The sequence below is a fragment of the Thrips palmi genome, unplaced genomic scaffold, assembly GCF_012932325.1.
Source record: "Thrips palmi isolate BJ-2018 unplaced genomic scaffold, TpBJ-2018v1 HiC_scaffold_10, whole genome shotgun sequence".
NCBI lineage: Eukaryota > Metazoa > Arthropoda > Insecta > Thysanoptera > Thripidae > Thrips > Thrips palmi.
This window is the reverse complement of record NW_023144621.1, coordinates 1,871,227-1,890,558: the sequence shown is the minus strand read 5'-3', so window position 1 is coordinate 1,890,558 and position 19,332 is coordinate 1,871,227. Positions and strand designations below refer to the sequence as shown.

Below are 19,332 nucleotides of genomic sequence, written 5' to 3'. Positions count from 1 at the left end.
GAAGTCTGTCTTGGATATCTTCTGGAATGGTCCAATGGTTAGGAGAAGCTCATGTAAAGTCTTGCCCGGATACCTTTCTCTTAGCACACATAGATTTGCTTCTCTCATCCACGCATAACCTCCAACCATTTGCCCCTTATGGAACAATATGGGCGGGAGATACCCTGGGCGTTGGGCAATTCTCCCTCTCTATGATGTCCATATCAAGCAAGTCAAACAGAAGTTTCTTCATATGTTTTAGACGGTGTACCGCCACTCGTCGCAAGGGTTGAGCTTTGGGTGGAATATTGGGATCCACTGGGATGTGTATAGCTTGACTCCTTTCAGCTTTCCTACACGATGCTGCTTTGGAGGGAGAACCGAGAACAAACAACCTTTCGGAGGGCTGGCACCGTCGGTTCAACACTCTGGTCGGCAAGAACCATCCATCCATCTACGCCCTGATCAAGGAGGTCCAGAAGGAGCAGAGAAAATTGTGAGAGGTCAATGGCTGAGCTGGAACTGGGAAAGGTACAGACAACTAATCTTCTCGGAAAACATAAAAAATCTGATTTGAAACTAACAGACAGCGCCTTACGTGGTGAAGGCGCAGCAGCGGCTGAAGTACTGGATGGTGACGGAGCGGCTCCAGCGGATCTCGGGGCGCTACGAGGAGATGAAGGCTGAAGAGTGGACCATGGACTTCCTGCGGGCCTGCGGGAATAACCTCACACTAGGGTAAAGTGCCGAACATGGATCGGGGTACCAATCATGGATCATTTTTGTTAGCGAGCTCGTACCGCCAAACCAATCGACCAATTTCATTTTTTCAAAATTTTTCATTTAGTTGGCACTTTTGACTGCTAGAATCACGCGCGGGGGAGCTGATCAATCTAACCGTTACACTTACAATACACAAATAAAAAAGTGCCTCTGGAAAGGGGTCCGAAAACGGCCTGTTTTCAGGTTAGGTTAGGAGTCAAAATTCGAAGTGTTATTACAAAGAATCCATTCATCAGAAATGCCTCAAAATTTTTTCGAGGCACCTTCAGAGTGTACCGTTTCATAATTTAGAGGGCCGGAAGTTATCGGACCACCCCTGTCAAAACGCGAGGGGGGATCCATCTTTGGGTCAGACCCAAATATGGATCACTTAAGGGGGGACATCACTCCAAAATGATCAAAAATTGCAACTTTTTTTTATTAGTTTATATTATAGACCATTCCTTTCTGCGTCGAATGGTGAAAACCGCATTCCGGAATTCAAAAAATTGCAGTTTTAGTACGTTGTGCGCCGCAAACATGCATAGGGGAAAAGCCCAGTTTCCCCAACTTTGATCGCGTTTTTCTCGGAACATGAAATTGCAAACGGTTGCAGGCCTCTAGGGCGCAGTTTTTGAGCTACAGCGGGGAGATTTAGCATGGAAGCTTCTACGACATGCCGCTATGGTGGGTAGCAAAATAATTTGCATTGGTCAATTTTTATTATTTTTTTAACGTTTAAAATTGAACAATTTTGACCAAAAAAATTGAACAATATTTTTTGGTATGTAACAAACACAACTTAAAATGATTTTTGAAATGTGATTGAGGTACCCACCATAGCCAGACATCTCTGGAAGGCTGTCACCAAATTTCAATGTTCTAGGTTAAACCGTTTGGCGTCCAGCGCTGCAACAGTGCGAAATGGTCTAACCTAACACTCAAAAATGTGTTTTCAACGAAAGCGCTGTACTGCCCTGGCGGATTGACTTTGTGTTGTTTTATACTTAATCTGTTAAAATATGAACAATTTTTCTCTTTCCGTTTGGTTTTTATGACGTTTTTACAAAAGCACTGTTTTTGGAGTGATGTCCCCCCTTAAATCAGTGAAAATTCAAAGCCCTGTAAATTTCAAAGTATTTGTCATTCATTGTTCAGTTCTTGAGAAGAGGTTGTCTTTGTGGTAATCTCGGAGTTAAACGAAGAAAATTTAGGTCATCGCTTGTTTGAGCTGAAATACAGAACATTTCTAAAATGTGATCCATGTTTGGTAACCTTACCCTTTAGTGGGTTTATGGGTACCAAGGTGGGCCAACTGGTAGTTGGGTTTCCTTTTTGGCCCGCCCTTCTATTCAAAAAATAGGGGGAGGGCCTATGCATTTGCCTTTGTGTCTGTGTGTTGTTGTTGTTGTTGTTGGCGTCTGTGTACAAGGAAGGAGTTGAGCTAGAGTAACCAGATTTGGAGGGTACTTCAGGAGTACCGTCCAAACAAATAATCCGGTGGTGCAAATCCCGTCCGGGTCGCTTATTTACATACCGTGGGCGATTCAGCGCGGTATGAGAATTATGGCGATCGGAGCATTCCCGCTCCAGGGGACTGGGACACGGAAGGTAGGACAGGTGATAGCCACTTCTTCCGTGCAGTAGACACTAGCGTGTGTCAAGAATGCTGCTGAGTCCTCAAAACGCAAAGGAAATACATTTCCAGAAATAACTTAAAAAGACTCTTAAATGATCTTGATCATACAAACACAATTTTCTGTTCAAATGATATTGCTGTGAAGATACTTGATGTAGCCATCAGTTTAGCATAATGTAGGATGCAATAATAAAAAACCTTTTTTAAAAAGAAAGATATTTTAGATCAATGAAAAATCAACACATCTTTACATGTTCATTTTAAGGGGTGTTAAGCCTGTTGGTGGTCAAAATATGACCTTTTATCCCTTTAATGGTCCGTTAACTATAAATAATTTAGATGTACTGCTCCAAAATTGCAGCTCCACTTTCTTGGAAGTGAGGATATCCTCTATGAGAGAGATCAAATGAAAGCGACAAGTTTCCGTAAACTGACTTGTCAAAAAATCTTGCGAGCCTCATTTTTAAAGTAACCATAAGGTGAACATAATTGAACATTGATTGAACATGATTGAACATAAAATGTTTTTGAACTTGTCTTTCAGAGAACTCCAAGTGTAAGCAGGACTATTTTGATATTGTTAATGGTCGTTGAGATCAAGAAAAATAAAAAGTTTTAACTTATAAAATTTTTAGGTGTTGATCACTTTTAGCAATATCAAAGTAGTGTGGTGTACACTTATCGTGCACCTACAAAGAAGTTGAAAAACATTTCTGCCAATTAAATATTATCATACATGGTTTTAAAAAAATTGGGAACTTTTTTCCAACCTTTACGACAAGTTAGTTAACGTAAACTTTTTGCTAACTTTTGAACAGTTTAACATTAACTTGTCGCTAACTTTTGAAAACTTTTTCTTAGGAAATCCGCAACTCCCTCTAAATCAGAGAAGATGAAACTCAAATTTTTATACAGAACCACTATATTCCTCGAAGTTTCTGATCTGTTAAGTGTAACGTAACAAATTTAGTCGTTTCTCTCATCACTCCTTCTAATACCAAAATTGAGTTTCCACCCTTCCTCCCCAAAAAAATTAGTCTAGAAGGACATACAAATTGGATTGCAGCTTGTTGCACTATCCCTTTTAGTCAGTTAATAAGAAAATATTAATTATCTTGACATTTCAACAGAATTTTTTTTTCTAATCCTTACAATTTCAAGTCGTGTTGATACTTTTTTCGGAAATGACTTCAAATTGAAATTTAAGGACACATTGGGTGTGTGGTACATGGGAGTCCACTAGAATAGTGGCCAAATCACATGTCCCGTAAAGCGGGGATGCTCCGACCGCCATTATTCTCATACCGCGCTGAATCGCCCACGGTATGTAAATAAGCGTCCGGGTCGCACAAGGGCTGCTGCAGGTGCATCATGGTTTACATGAGCGGGAGGGGGATTTCCGCCATTATTGGTGCTAGCAGGGCACATAGGGGTATTTTTGGAATCAAGGCGACGAGACAAGATGAATGGACCTGGTCCCGACCCCATCGGCTGCTTTTACAAGTTGGCCAGATCAGGATCTTGAAAAAAGGGGGTCGACCAACTAAAAAAATTTATTGCAGATTTCGATTGGTCTCAGCAAGACCTTTTCAACGAGGGGTCGGAAAGGGGGTCCAGGAGCCCGACTTCGTCTATTAGTAACATCAGGATCTTGAAAAAAGGGGGTCGACCGACTGAAAATTTTTACTTTAGTTTTGGATAGGTCTTGGCAAGACCTCTTCAACGAGGGGTCGGAAGGGGGGTCCAGGAGCCCGCCTTCATGAGTTATGGGAAAAAAAGTGCGACGGCTCGTTTTGCGCTCCTGCTGTGCCTCTATTGCAAGGAGTTGCAGTAGCATGGCAAATATGGGTATTTTCGGAATGAGGGCGAAGAGACAAATGAAACGGGCATATTCTTAGGACAGTTGGAGTAAAAAGTGTAAGGACTATTGCATATTGTGAATAGAAGGGCGGGCCTAAGTCACGATGGTACATCGATAACTTTGCTTTACCCGCTCACGGTGTGTGTGATGCGAGCGGGCCGAAGGCCCGGGCCTTCGACTGGCCAAGTTGGGTCTGATGCGAGGGCCGAAGGCCCGAGAAAAGGCCGCCGGCAGGCCAAGCTGGGCCGGCCCCCTGTCGAACCGAGTTGCCGGCGCAGCGAAGCGGAGCTGGCAACTCGGTTCGACGGAAGGGCGGGCCCTAGCTTGTTTGGATTAAAGAAATTGCGCCTAAAATTGGTGGATTAAATTGAAGTGGGCATTTCTGCGGTGGGAGAAAGACTTTGGGTGAAGTGTCGTGGATCCATTTCTACTGCTTGGGGTTCCGGTTCGCAACCATCGGAGAGCCTATCGTTTGCTAATTTAAAAGACAGGCCTTCAAAAAGCAATGACAGATTACTAAAATACTCTGGCTACATACCATTCATGATGGGCAAAGCAAAATACAAAAGGAAGTTTCGGCACAGTGAAGCCTTCCAATTACGAATGCAATCGTTTCATGCATTTTAGTTCAGTTTGCGCTAAAATGTTCGTTTTCTGAAGCCCCATTGGAATTTTCACAGAACAAACTGATTGAGCTTCTAGCGCCGACTTTTCGCGCTTAACAGTTTTCACTTTTGTGCCTCCTTAACGTCGGATCCTTCGGGAAAAATATTGCCAGCAGTTCCTTTGTTAATTTCGTCCCCGTCATAGATTGACGAAGCCCTTCGTAAATTCACAATGAAACCTTCGTACATTAACGACGAACTTCCGTTGATTTTCAAACATCACTTTAGCAATCAAACATTTACAGTGCACTTTTATTGACAGTCCCAACTACCTTTGGAAAAAGTTCCGTCTTGAATTTACAACATATTCTTTACAGTGCATGAAAAGAAGCTATTTAAAACCGATGTACAACGCAGAGGGAAAGCGAGAATGTGTGTGTGTTTGTGAGAGAGAGAGAGAGAGAGAGAGAGAGAGAGAGAGAGAGAGAGAGAGAGAGAGAGAGGGAGGGAAGGGGGGCGGGGAGGCGTTTGCCCCGTGACGTCAGGTGTGCTGTTTGTGCCTGTACCTGCGAGATGGGAAAACACGCGGAGGAGGGGGACTTGGCTGGAGAGATGGATGCACGGGTAAGGGGGGCAGGCGAGGGGATTGGAGCTCTGCCGGACACTCACGGCCACGGCGAGACTTGCCTGGGTTGTTTCGCCGGTCCGGTTTAGTCGACGATCTTGTCTCGACATGGTCGGATTGGCAGCCCTCTTGGGCGTGTTGGTCGCCGCTCTGGCCGTCCCGTCGCAACAGCAAGAAGCAGGTAAGAGCCTCTCGGCTGCACTTACACTTAACCAACGCAACACGGCCAGACTGATGTCTGGGAATTTCCAGATATTTTATTTTCGTAATTTCAGTTATTTGTCTGGAGGAGCCTGTTTTCGTCCAGATATGTGTCTGGTTTCCACGGCAAAAATTCTTTGCAGCACAGATCGAAAGAGCATGAAATGCTAGTCCCTTCAACTCTTTGTCCCTCCCGCAACAGTCACTTTAGCCCTAACGGTAAAAGCGGAACCTGGTTTTCCCAGGAAGCCTGTGATAGAGACATAGGCGATTTCCAGGGAGTTCCTGGGAAAACCAGGTTCCGTTTTTACCGTGCTTAATGAAAAGAACAGAAAACACCGGAAAACGCAATAATTCAAACAACTCAAGACAATCCTCGGTTGCGCCATCTGTGTGACACCATTTTCTTTCTTGTTAAGGGTTTGCTAGAAGATTTAGGAAGGCCAAAGACTTAAAGAGAACTGAAATTTCATCCTCTTTCGATCTGTGCAAAGCGTTTTCCTAACACTGCGTAGTTTTCACAATCTCGAAGAAGTCTGACACCTTATCGTTTCACGTGTTCCCTGGGCCGTTGCTACCCCTGCTTTGTGTCGGTCAAAAGAAATAGAGGAGTTCATGATCGGTAGTGTACCACGAGCGAAGCTCTTTTACAGACATGCCTCTCAAGAATTGTATTTCACATCTTTCTTCCAGTCGCAAACGCAAACCTGACGCTCGGTGAAGTGGTGACCGTCGAAGTGCAGTACCACACTGACAACGGCTACATTCAGTTTCTCCTGTGCGACAGCGAAAGCTGCAGCATAATTGAAGTTCGCGGCGCAACGCCAGAGGGCGTCCTTTGGTTCAACAGCTACACTGGTTGCAACAAAGATGGGAACGCCTGTTTCTACGACAACGATGCATCATTTTACCGGAAGGTGAGTCGTTCTAGATTCCCACCACCTTAAGGAAATGAATTGGTAAGAAACGGAGGTGCTTCTGGAGAGAAGGTTGGCTAGAGTCCCGTGGTCAATTTACGAAGATTCCTGGTAATTTGGGAATCTTCTTGATCACGATGAAACATTTTAGTGGATTCACAAAGAATTTACGTAGTTTTCAAAGAATCTTCATGCGTACACGGTATAAACGGTTCCTGGTTTTCCCAGGAACTCCCTGGAAATCGCCTATGACTCTACCATAGGCTTCCTGGGAAAACCAGGTACCGTTTTTACCGTGTAGGGCAAGTCTCGCTGGGCACAGTTTGTGCACAGGAACTACCATCGCAAAGTACGATGACATATTTTTACACTGTATGGCAAAGAAGCGTATCTTCCTCTATCCCAAATGGGAACGATGTTGACGACGTTTTGAGTAATGTATCCTTGAACCACTGCAGGCGAATCAGAGCGACTATACGATGTTCAAAGACAACGAGACGCACGTGTTCGAGGTCCAGAAGCGCCCGTCCGAACTGGTGCTGTGGGTCAAGGGCAAGTACAGCGATGCCACCAGACTAGCAGTGCCAGCGAGTGGGAGGCGCTTTCTGGTGCGCCCAGCTGAAGGGCCTTCCCGCTTGCCAGTCAAGATAATGGCGGAGTCATCTTCGCTGACTTTTTCCTGGTCTGATATGGGTAAGACTGCACTCTGAATGTTTTATGTACTTCATTGTCCATAGCTATGGCCGTTTTTGTGCATACAGAACTTACGTACAAATTTGTACATAAATTGATCCAGGAAGCGGAAGAAGGGGATACAGTCGACTCTGTCATTTTGTCCATTTCTACTGTTGTCATTTTGTCCACAAGTCATCCCCACTACTTTGGCTGGACGGGCGCCCCCGGCCGGTGCCTGGCCTCGACGGTAGGGATTCCGGCGGCCTAATCCGCCCTGGCTGTTTTCATTTTGTCCGCAGCTCCTCCCGGGTAGGTGGACAAAATGACAGAGTCGACTGTAACTCAATTTTGGTCATTTTTCAGGAGAAACAAAAAACTGTTAGCAGGGAAAACTAAAACAAAACAAATGAATGTTGCAGATGTTAATAATTTCAAAAAGCATTAGTAAAATTTTGGAAAAAAAATCAAAAGTGTAAGGTCACTCCGTAGAGGATTTCTGCGACTTATCACTTTCCGCTGAAATGGAAAACAGAGTCAGCTCACCTTATATTTCCTAAACCAAGAGGAATTTTGAGACAAGTCAAGTGGAACAATAGTCTTCATAAAGTGTATGTTACTCTGGTGTATTTTTTGGACTTAGCTCTTTTTTCCAAATTGAAATTTAAAATTAAGGGGGGGTTAAGTTGAGTTGATTCTTTTTACACTAGATCCATAAAAACACAAGTTGAGTTATATCCTTTTGCCAATTTGTCAAACGGACTCATGTAGACTAAGGTTGAGTTATCTCCATTTTCCAATGAAATTTAGACTGTAAAAGGGGTTAAGTTGAGTTATACCCTTTTTCCATGTGGATTTTCTCCTAAACTGCTTGGAATTCAGTCAAATAATTTGGTGTAATGATGTAAACCATTCTAAGGCACAATAATAAAATAAAAACTCAATTTGGGGATAAGTCAAGTTATTCCCTTCTTCCGCTTCCTGGATCAATTAGGAACCATATTTCCATATTGTGCTTAAGTATGTAAAACATTGTACCTAATTTATGTACAAATTTGTACATAACTTCAGTATGCACAAATACGGCCATAGTTATGGACAGGAAGTCCATAAGCATTTAGTGTGTGCTCGGTTTAGCTTATTTCAAGGAATTTAGTGATCTATATTTGAGCTCAGCATTGATCTGCCCACAAAATGTTTAAGTAAAATGGTGTACGTGCTGATGCATAGTAATTTTAAACCTGTGTACCGTCGTGCTTAAAATTGTGCGTGAATTTGCATCGATTTATGCATCTTAACGCATGATTGTATGCAAATTCCACGTATGCACTCAATCGTTGAAGTTCCACGTACAAAATTCTACCCAAACATTTAGTGTGTCCGAACCCAATAGTGAATTCAGTACGCTCTTCAACTTGTACTCAGGAGTACTCTCGAACTTCTTCTCAACTACGTAATATTGCCAGGCGGGCTAAGATGTGTGTGTACTGATCTGAGCACACACTCGTTGCAGTGTACTCATACTCCTCTCAGCACACACTCTTGAGAGTGAATTTGTGAGTACACGCCCGAATAGAGTGTACTGAGCACACTGTGGAGCTTGCTGAGTACTTACTGCCAAAAGTCGAAACAAGTGAGCGAAATCGAATGAGACGATGGCAGTTTTAAGTTTGTTTGCGAGTATAAAATAGACATTTTATGAATTTTGTTGCAGTTTATTGTGACTCCAATCAGTTTAAATGTAAAGACGGGCCTTGCGTGAAGCTTCTTGATCGTTGCTCTGGGACGAAGGAGTGCGAAGACGGATCCGATGAGTTTCTCTGCGACCAAAGTAAGTGCATTCGTCTGGTGAGTTCGTTAATCAGTCTGTTCACTGGTCCCATTGTAAACAGCGAACACTGCCTGCATGCCCATTGTTACAGCAAATGCTGCGTAGAGTAAGCTCAACTGAAGTACAAAGAACACTGCACTTGCAGGTACGGAGAAAATCGCCTTTCACGCTCACTGTTCGAAAAAAAAAATTCCATTTACCAGGAGAAAACATTTTGTAAAATAACCCGTTCTTCCTCTTGTTATTTAGAAAAGTTTCGTAAGAAACACGCTGCGAGTCGCTTCGTGAACCTGTGAAATTATGTAGTTCACAGACGGATTATTTCGTCATGTTAAAACATTGGTAGCTATGAGCTCTAAAAGTTAAAATTTCACCATAAAGTCTCAGAACATGAAGTCTCAAAACAGATGTTAGCTCTGTAGACCCATACTCTTTGACGTAGCTGGAAAAAAAATTCGTCTTGAAGTTTATCTTACCAAAGACTATCGACCACCAAAATTTTTGCCCAAACAAAAACTAGCCATTTTGGAGGTGTGCTCCTTTGATGTATGGAAACACTGTGTGCAACTATTTTTATTAGTGTACTAGCATCCAATAGAGATAAATTAATATCCTCGGCGGGCATTTAAAGCTGACGCACTTTTCTACGTGACTTCTTATGGATGGATGCAAATTTTTAGTATTGGGTGGACAGGTATTTCAGCTAAAACTGTCTCATGGTGCCCCACCTTCCCTTTCTGCAATCAACACAGTGTTCCTTTGTTCGTTCACACAGTCCCTGAAACCAACATTTCGGTCGGAGACATCTTGACGGTCCGATTGAAGTTCAAGAATGATTCCGGTGGCGTGGGGTTCCTCTTGTGTGACTTCAACACGTGCAGCAAAATTCACGTAGACGGCTCTGCGCCGAACGGAGCCCTGTCCTTCACAGCGTACACCGGCTGCAACTCAATCGGCGGCAACCTCTGCACGGTGGCTCGTTCGGTGAGTGTTACAGTATTCTTGATTTACGAGACGCGTACAGTTTCCGGGATTTGCATTCAGGGCAGGTCATGTCGCACTTTTCGCCTACTCACAGGTGGAATATTACTCTAGGATGCTTATCTTCAGGCCTTTTTTTAGGGAAGAAGTAGCCTAAATGGTATGTATCTCCAGGATTCAGCCTCGCCGAGATTTAATCTGAGTGGCCCTTTATGCAACACGGAAACTTTCTATAGGATTTTAGAAATTTGAACCGTGATTTTAGTGTCAAACTGTGGTTGAAAAGTGTCTTGTGAATTTTGAGAAATTTGCCGTCAAAATCACCGTTTCCATGGTAAAGCTCGACTCGTCAACGGAATACAGAGGGAGAGGGGGGAGCCGAGCCGAACCCGATGAATCGTAGGGGTAGGTTGGGGGAGAAAGGTACAGGGTAAGAAAAGTACACCCTCCTTGTGGCCTACTATATCCATCAGTGTTTTCACACTCAGATTTTCAATCACTGGTCGAGGGATGGCTAAAAGTCAAGACATCAGCTCCACAAGGGTTGTACTTTTCTTACCCTGTACGTTTCTTCCCCGACCTACCCCTACGGATCCCTCCAGAAATGGCGTTCGCCGGTGTCGAATGTTTCTGCATTTCTCCTCCACTGCGAAGTTCGTTTCGTTCCCGCAGGACCACCCAGCCAAATGGACCACGTTCCCGACGGGCGATCTGACGTTCGAGGTGCAGAGGCGGCCATCAGAGCTGGCAGTCTGGCTGGAGAACCACGCCGACAAGAAAGTGACGGTGCCGGTGTGGCGTGGCAGCGACCGACTGCGAGTCAGACCTCACTTTTGGAGGTCTGAAATGACGGTAGATTTCGATGGTAAGCCTTCTTTACGGTTGTCTGCTTCTTCCGTCGTCGGTCGGCGAACTTCGTGACCATGGCTTGTAGCACATCCTAGTGTGGGACCGTCTCACAGTGTTAAGCGTGAATCAAAATGTCTCAAGCCTTCAAGTGAGAACCACTCTATCCCAAGCTTGGAAGTGAGAGACACCATGTATCACAAGTGGAAGTGTGGGACCCTGCAGTCTGTTTCACACTGAAATATCAATTCTAGCTCTGCGGGTGCTTAGCCAAACCGCTGTCTGAGGATGGAAATTTAGTGTTGGCGACGATGTTCGTGTCCCAGGCCCTCACTGCGGCAGCGCTCCACTTGCGCCAGTCACCCTCACGGTCAACGGCGAGGAGGCGGACCTCGGCGTCTACCCGTGGCACGCGGCCATCTACGAACGGTTCCCGGACACAAGGAAATACATATGCGGCGGTTCTCTCATCTCTCGCACCATGGTTATCTCAGGTTAAGTATCGACGGGAGCACTTGGACACTGCACGGTAAAAGCTGTATCTGGTTTTCCCAGGAAGCCTATGTTAGAGACAAAGGCGATTTCCAGGTTGTTCCTGGGGAAACCAGGAACCGTTTTTACCGTGTAACATACTTGTAAGGCTTTTTTTTTATATAGCATTTGAGCTCCATTCAATTCTGCCAGAGCATTATTTCATCTTCGAGGTTGTCGAACCACGATAGCTCGCGATAGCTCTTGTTTGTAGCGACATAATATGCACATGCACTGCGGTTGCAAAGGCTACGAGCATACAGCACGCATGGTGCGCAGCTTTGAGATATCTCGGATATCTCACCTTACGTGCGATGTGTTCCGAGAAAGACCTACAATTATGCGTAGAAAGGCATGGCGAGGGGGTGAACACTCCAAGAAATCGTGTTCAGAGTACTCGGTATCACGGCATTAAAATGCCAAAACTTGGCACATTTAGCTCCAAAGTGGTATTACAATTACGCGTACGCGTAATACACGGCTTTTGTGAACAGGGTATTACATGATTGTTTACCCCCTCCAGGCGCTATAGCGCTTCACGTGCGATGCAAACGCTTTGCACCAACGGGTGAGCGATTCTCACGTTTCGGGGTAGTTTTGACGTCTCTGATTTGCCGAAAGTGAGAAATATCCAATTAAGTTTTTCTCATTATTGGGGTCCTTAGTGATGCTAGAGTAATGGCAATGATATTTTTAGTAAAGACCTTGTACTACCTTCCTAAAAAACATGAGCCCTAATGTATTCCCATACGTTTAAGTGGGTGTTTTGATCACGGAAATTACGTTATCACAGAAGTTACAAAGTGTGAAAATCAGTTTGATGCAGTTTTGACAAAGTTATGTTTAATTTGGTTCGGCCGCGCGGCCCAGCCGCCCGTCCGCTCCTTGCCGGCCCGAGCGGCGCGCATAGCTTCACGCACGCACTAGGCTGTTGCCACCCCCTGACCTGAGCACCAATCACATCCGCTTCGATTGTTGAAGGACCCTGTACTTGAAGCGAAAGAGGGGCCATACTCAGATTTTCCTCTGCTCCCTCCACTTAAATTAATAAACGCATTTGTTACGAATCGCCCCTGTTACAAATCGCCCCATACTCCCATACTCATTGCGTTTGGAATCTCAGTGTATTCACTACGAATTCTTCGTTCACGTGCCGAAGACTTGCTTGGTAGAATTGCGATGACAACTGTCTCTGACATGATCCTTCCCGCGCCTGCTTGCAGTGGCCCACTGTTTCTATCGCAACTTCGAAGTCCAGCCAGCTAACAAATACGATGTCGGTCTGGGAAAACTTTACAGTGACTGGCAGCACGATGAGGTCACAACAGTCTTTAAATCTGAGGTATGAATAACACATGGCACAGTACAGACTCTACGAAGAGTCGCTTTGTAATACGAAGAAAATGAAGGCATAGTTAAATCTACGAAGAAATGCTTCGTAGTATGAAGCGGTATGACGCATGATCCTTCGTAATACGAAGCGTTTCTTCATAATACGAAGCCATTCTACAACGCCTTCGTTTTCTTCGTAGCTATGAAGCAAATGCTTTGTAGGCTTTTCAGAGTGGGGATATTGGACCTATTTTTGTCCCACGGATGATGCAATGTTTAGCACATCCGACGGTGGTTCAAATAGGGTACTTTCGTAGAATCCTGAACAGGAAGCAAGCAGACCAGCAGACGCCAAATTGGCCGGAAACTAACCTCTCTTCGGATCCAAAACTATAGCCGAGCTGTACAAATATTGCTCGCGAAACACATATGCACTGCAAACAAGTATCAAACGACTGTTTATGTTCAAGTGTGGCCGATACGTTTGACTAACGTCTCTTTCCCATGTCAAGTTTGGATCTACTTCCGCCAACATGGCGTCTGTGTGCTTCCGGCTCAGGGATCTACGAAAGTACCCTTTTTACATCCGCCAGGTGGGACACATTGCCCAATCAAAGTTCAGTTTGCAGTAGGCGTCGGACCATATGTTTCACCAAGCGGGAACGAAATTGGATCACGGTCGGAAGTGCTTAAAATTGCATGACTCGTGGGACAAAAAACGCGAATTGAGTGAATTGTAGGCCGTGGAACGGCGTGGAAGCAGCATGGTTTGTTTGGCATAATATTATTGCCTTTCTTAAGGACGTTGCCAACTTATCCCTAACATGCCGCTAACGACTTTCGCCCCTGGACGGGCAGAATCGTTTTGCGCCTTTGGATGGGGCGTGAAGCTGAATGAGACTCCAAGACAAAATTCTACACAGTACAAGCTCTACGAAGAATCGCTTCGTAATACGAAGGAAATGAAGGCATTGTAAAATCCACGAAGAAATGCTTCGTATTATGAGGCAAAATCCTTCGCAATACGAAGCAATTCTACAACGCCTTCATTTTCTTCGTAGCTGTGAAGCAAATGCTTCGTAGGTTTTTAAGATTGTGGAGGCAGTACCCTGTTACGCCCTTGATGGGCGTGAAAGTGAAAGGCTGCCGTAAGGGTGTTGTTTTGATGTCTTTGTGGTACTAGCGTAATCGTACTTTAGCTGTTTAACACATTCACGACCGTCCGGGAACACGTGTCCGGTCGTGAATGTGTTAATCTGCATTGCCCTGCGGCCTCGAAATGAGAGTGGAAATTGTCGCGCGTTGCAGGTCAAGCGTATTCTGAGCCACCCTTACTACCAAGGGGAGCGGAGGCAGTACGGTGACGACATCGCCCTCCTGGAGTTGAAAAAGTCCGTTCAGCTCAGTGACTACATCCAACCAATCTGTTTCGACGAAGAACTCGTGATGAACACTGGGGATAACATACGGGTGAGAAGACGGGTGTGGTGCGCGGGAGAAGATGATGCACACTGTACATATTTTCCATGAAAGTTCAGTTTTGACAGTGTTGAAAGTCGCTTTTCATGTCGGTGGTCTGAACATCCTGAAGGGGGATGGCTCTGAATAAATCAGGCTCTGATACTAAAAAGCAACCTAAATTTTAAGACGGTAGTCTAAGTTCCCATTTCAGCGTGAGTCAATGGTCTGAACTCAGACTTAGGCCTACTTTAACAGTGTACCAACTAAATGTTGCAGGTAGTTGGCTGGGGTGGCGGCCTTACGAAGCTTGAGTCCGTTAACCTGACGTACCAGAGTTTCTCGTCGTGCTTGAATGAAATTCAGTCATCTCCTCACGAGGTCAAATACGTAACCGCTGACAAATTTTGCACCTTCCGCGCCAGAGGTGAGTTTATGGCATCCGCTTTTGTGCTTCTTGAACACTCAATTACACTGGTGAAACAAAGGCATAAAAATTATGCCCTTTAAGGGGCGTAAACGATTTACGCCCTTAAAGGGCTCGACGGTCCCTATCGATAGGCGCGTAAGTCCGAGCGGCGAGAACGTAAGCGCGCAAGTCCGTCCGCCCGGGACATACCGTCGTATCTCGCCCGGGTCGCTACGCAGCGTACTATGTAGATACGGAATGATGCAACGATAGCACGTTACGTAGCGACCCGGGCGAGATACGACGGCATGTCCCGGGCGGACGGACTTGCGCGCTTACGTTCCCGCCGCTCGGACTTACGAGCCTATCGATAGGGACCGTCGAAATCGTTAATGCCTTTGGGAAGGGGATTAAAATTTTGCTTGGAATTCTTATACCATTTACGCCCTTCCCAAGGGCATAAAACGATTTATGCCCTTAAGAGTATTTATGCCCTAAAGGGCGTAATTTTTATGCCTTTGCTTTAACTAGTGTAGGATGAAAAAGTCATAGGCCTAATCAGGACTAAAATTTTGGGAGAGGCATTCTTTGCCACAAACTGGTTGAGAGTTACTTTTCCAAGTTTCCTCCCCGTGTCTTGGTAGGTAGCAGGTACACCCTTATCACCCAAATTCAGGCAATGGGACTCCTGTCACCAAACTATGAATGATAAAATAATCCTCACGCAAATTCGATGATAAAGTGTTCGTTGCCTAAAATATGACATTGAAGAAGACAGTTACATTCTCAGCGTTCAGAGGTCCAAATCCTGCCTTCGTGTTCTAGGCGTGAACCGGCCTGCTGGTGTGACTCAAGGCGACAGCGGCGGTGGCGCGGTGGCCAAGCGCGGAGCCCGGTGGTTTCTCGTGGGGCTGGTGTCGGTGAGAATGAACAAAGAGAAGATATTCGGATTCACTGACGTATCGAAACACAGCAAGTGGACTGTAGGGGCCATGGACGGCGGAAGCTCAAGAAATGTCACGATTCAAAGGCAACGTCGCTCGGTCGTTTAAATCAGCAGTGCAGAGTCAATGTTGTGGTAAGTCAAGGCGTGTCTTATTAAAAAAACGAATGCATATTAAATAAATAATGATTCAAAAGCTTGTTCTAAACGAATTCTGTACTTCTGTTGCAAGTATGACTCTTCTTGCAAGTACACTGTCAAACATCTAACTTTCTTTTCAATTTTTGTAGGTCTTTCCTATTTTTAATCCCTTTTGAAACTATTATCCTTCGTATTTTCGTAAGAAGGCACAGACATCCAACATTGCCGAAAACGAACTGTACGTTTGAAATTGCTTGATGTATCTGGTGCTTCTTTGGGTCTTGGAGTTTTCATGTGAACACTTGCTGTAAAGTCAGAGCCCACTATTCTCAATATGTAAATACTGCGACAGACATAACTTTTGATAGACATCAATGAAAAATAAACAACCTGATGTAACAGAAGGCACTCATTTATTTTAAATTTCTAAAAAATCATCATTTCCAAAGGGAATTGTTTAAAAAGGGCAGTCAGCACTGCTGGTTTACTTATTCTTATCATGAATGTAGAACGTCTGACTAGATGGTTAGTACCACACACAAGCACCTACATGGAAACATTTACGAGGCGTCTCGTTAATGAATGAGGGGAAAATAAACAGAACAGTTTGGTAAAAACGATAGATCTGCATAGTTACTAAAACTAGGGCACAATTCTGTTACAATAAGCGTTTCTCTACTTTCCAGGCAAGTCGCTACTTCCCCGCGAGGAAATGTTGCGCGCCTGGCAGTGGCCTGGCAGGATGGCCTACATGTCAGGCGCTGTCTTTCCCAGTCACGAAGGCGATTTGTCTTCGTCATGCGTCCATAGAGGACAAAGTAGAGACAATATGAGCCCATGAAAAAAGAAGTTCTCTATACATCCACTTTGGTTTTGCTTTTTGGTGTAAGAATTAATATTTTTAACATTACAAGAATATTGATTAACTGTGCTTGACCAAAAGAAGTTTAGGTGCCTAGGGCGCTTACTGACAAAGCCATCTGACCAGACCTTATTTAGGTCTTATTTATGTTCTCCTGTAAGTTTTAACTCCACCCGAATAACGGGCTTTCGCTCAGCCAACAAAGCTGCTTGGCCTTTAAAATGTTTTCAAATTTGAATGAAGAAAAGCCAGCAGTACTACAAAATAATTTCTCCCAAAACACTTTGTAAATTGATTATTTTGTAAACTGCATGTGCCGAAAATTTAGGCCGGAGTGTATCACCTGAGTTCTCTTGTCAAGGACGGCGACATGAAACATTCTGTTGTCTGTCGCGTGCTAGCCGAGCCGCACCGTGCAAGCCTGCCTCATTCAAGTATTAAGGTAGCTCTCGGTATGCATGAGCTGTGCTTTGAGCTGACAGTGAAGACCATCAGCGCGTGAGTGTCGATGGCTCCGTGCACAGCGGGTGGCAGGTAAGTCACCCGAATATGGCCCTTCTAGGAAAATGAGAGGGTCAGTTGTTGCATCCTGCCGCCACGAGGATCACCACCAGTACACTGTGGACGGAAATGAGGGGCCCCCTTCCCCTAGACAGTCCCTTAAAATGTAGGCAAAAAGCAACACTTTGCCTCTGTACACTGTTATTCAAAGAATGTGACATTACATTCGTTAGAATGTGAATTTTGTCACGTTCGCTTGAATACGATGTCACATACGATTGAACGTGACACGGCAATGCGGCCCACCTGATGCGGCTGTCACATTCGTGACAGGAGGGGATCAACATTCAAACGAATGTGACAAAATTCACAGTCTAACGAATGTGTCGTCATATTCGTTGAATAACAGTGTAAGTAGGCAATAAGAGGTACTTTGCCCTCCTCCACCCTCGACAGACTCTGGATCCACCACTGGTACTGTGAAAACACAAGTGTGTGCATGTCACACATTTGAGAGGGGTGTGGGTAAGGAAAAATTTGTTATTTTTTCATGTTTTTTTCAGCCTCCTCTTTTTTGCGGTCATCCTGAAATTACAATGGACATCACCATTGGACTCTTTATGCCTTTTTCCCTTTTACCATCTATTGTTGCTTGTCGGCACTTTTTGAATTTACGCAAACCTTTTTGATTTGGTCGACATTTGGGTTTTAATCCTTGCGCGCAGGATTTCAAATCCAAATATTGTCCCAAAAATCTGACAAAGTTGGCTCATCTTATTATGTATGGCAGACAAGGGAGCCGGATTTCAAAAACATGTTTTCTTTCGGTTTTGGTCTTGAAAACTAGAATCTTGATTGGTTTTGTGTCACTTTTGGGCGTTCGTTGACCTGTAACTAAAGATTGAATAAAAAAACTCTCTTGTCTTCTGACACTGATTATTTTAAGCTGCCACACAGACACAAACTTCTAATCGAGAGAGTGTCGCTCTTGAGTGCCGCCATGAGAGGGGGCTCGAGGGGCTTCCCCGAGGGGTGCACGCGTCACTTCATCCACCGTGACTCCAGTCACTGCCTTGTCTCAGCCTTCAGTCACTTAAAAAGCCGACACACGCGTAAATTTGCCCCATTTGCGGCATTTTTGCAACTCTTTTCGTGAGATTTACACTCTTAAAAGCCTACGAAGCATTTGCTTCGTAACTACAAAGAAAATGAAGGCTTTGTAGAATTGCTTCGGATTAATGAAGGAACTTCGTATTACGAAGGATTTTACTTCATAAAACGAAGCATTTCTTCGTAGATTTTACAATGCCTTCATTTTCTTCGAATTACAAAGCGATTATTGGTAGACTTTTTACTGTGGACATTCGAATCAAAGTGTAAATTCAGTCCAGTCACCAGTCAGTGTACACCTATTTCCCAAGTGAGGCACTCCTCGGGCTTCCCATTTCAGCGGTGATCGTACGAAATATCGTCCTTTCGCAGACCGTCGAGATGAAGGGCTCCCGGGATGCTGGGCCACCTGGCCTGTATTCTGGAGGACAGTCTCAAACATGTCTGAAAAACTCTGCGTCGGCCTACGAGCTGTCAGCGCACTTAGAAGGATGGGTGTGGTACCTGTCAGAGAGCGGCGATCCACACGTGCTACGACGTTTCTTGAAATATGTCAGAGAAGCACAGGTATAGCGGCTCTAGGGCGGCAATCTTCCAACGCACCCAACAATACAAGTCTGAGAGTGCCGAAATGTCAAACACAGCACTGTGTTGGACATTTCTGCACTCAGACTAGTAGGGGTCGGTTGGGGTGGGGAAGAAAAGTACAGGGTAAGAAAAGTACAACCCTTGTGGAGCTGATATCTTGACTTTTAGACATCCCTCGACCAGTGATTTCAACGAAAATCTGATTGTGAAAACACTAAATGCATGTCGTGGACTGGAGCAGTAGGCCACAAGGGGGCCGTACTTTTCTTACCCTGTACTTTTCTTCCCCAACCTACCCCTATTATCTTTTTTTTTCAATTAATGACTTTTTCTCCTGCTAAGTTAGTTTTTGGCCCGCCCTTCTATTCAGAAAATAGGGGGAGGGCCTTAGCATTTGCCTTTGTGTCTGTGTGTCGCTGTCGTCGTCGTCCGTGTACAAGGAGGGAGTTGAGCTAGAGTTCCCAAATGTGGAAGGCACTGTAGGAGTGCCTTGGATCTTGGAAAAAGGGGGTTTGTAGTTTGGTTTGTAGCGTAACTG

General features: G+C 44.8%; 1 protein-coding gene across 2 annotated transcripts; it reads left to right on the top strand.

Moving 5' to 3' along the window:
* The first annotated feature begins 5,516 nt into the window (after nucleotides 1–5,516).
* Nucleotides 5,517–17,912, top strand: LOC117654256 (enteropeptidase-like). 2 transcript variants are annotated; one of them, XM_034400655.1, is made up of 12 exons: nucleotides 5,517–5,652; nucleotides 6,366–6,589; nucleotides 7,048–7,282; nucleotides 8,976–9,092; nucleotides 9,868–10,076; nucleotides 10,746–10,938; nucleotides 11,246–11,413; nucleotides 12,674–12,792; nucleotides 14,091–14,252; nucleotides 14,520–14,667; nucleotides 15,475–15,727; nucleotides 16,420–17,912. In XM_034400655.1, the coding sequence occupies exons 1-11, from the start codon at nucleotides 5,580–5,582 to the stop codon at nucleotides 15,699–15,701; spliced, it is 1,875 nt and encodes a 624-aa protein (XP_034256546.1). In that variant the 5' UTR covers nucleotides 5,517–5,579; the 3' UTR covers nucleotides 15,702–15,727; nucleotides 16,420–17,912. The 2 variants fall into 2 exon arrangements, with proteins under 2 accessions (XP_034256546.1, XP_034256545.1); XM_034400654.1 differs by lacking the exon at nucleotides 16,420–17,912 and adding an exon at nucleotides 15,883–16,137.
* Nucleotides 17,913–19,332: the final 1,420 nt, after the last annotated feature.

Coding starts and splice junctions, on each gene's coding strand:
- LOC117654256 (XM_034400655.1), top strand. CDS start 5,580: ATGGTCGGATTGGCAGCCCTCTTGGGCGTGTTGGTCGCCGCTCTGGCC. Junction 10,939..11,245: donor AATGACGGTAGATTTCGATG/GTAAGCCTTCTT, acceptor TTCGTGTCCCAG/GCCCTCACTGCGGCAGCGCT. Junction 11,414..12,673: donor TCGCACCATGGTTATCTCAG/GTTAAGTATCGA, acceptor GCCTGCTTGCAG/TGGCCCACTGTTTCTATCGC.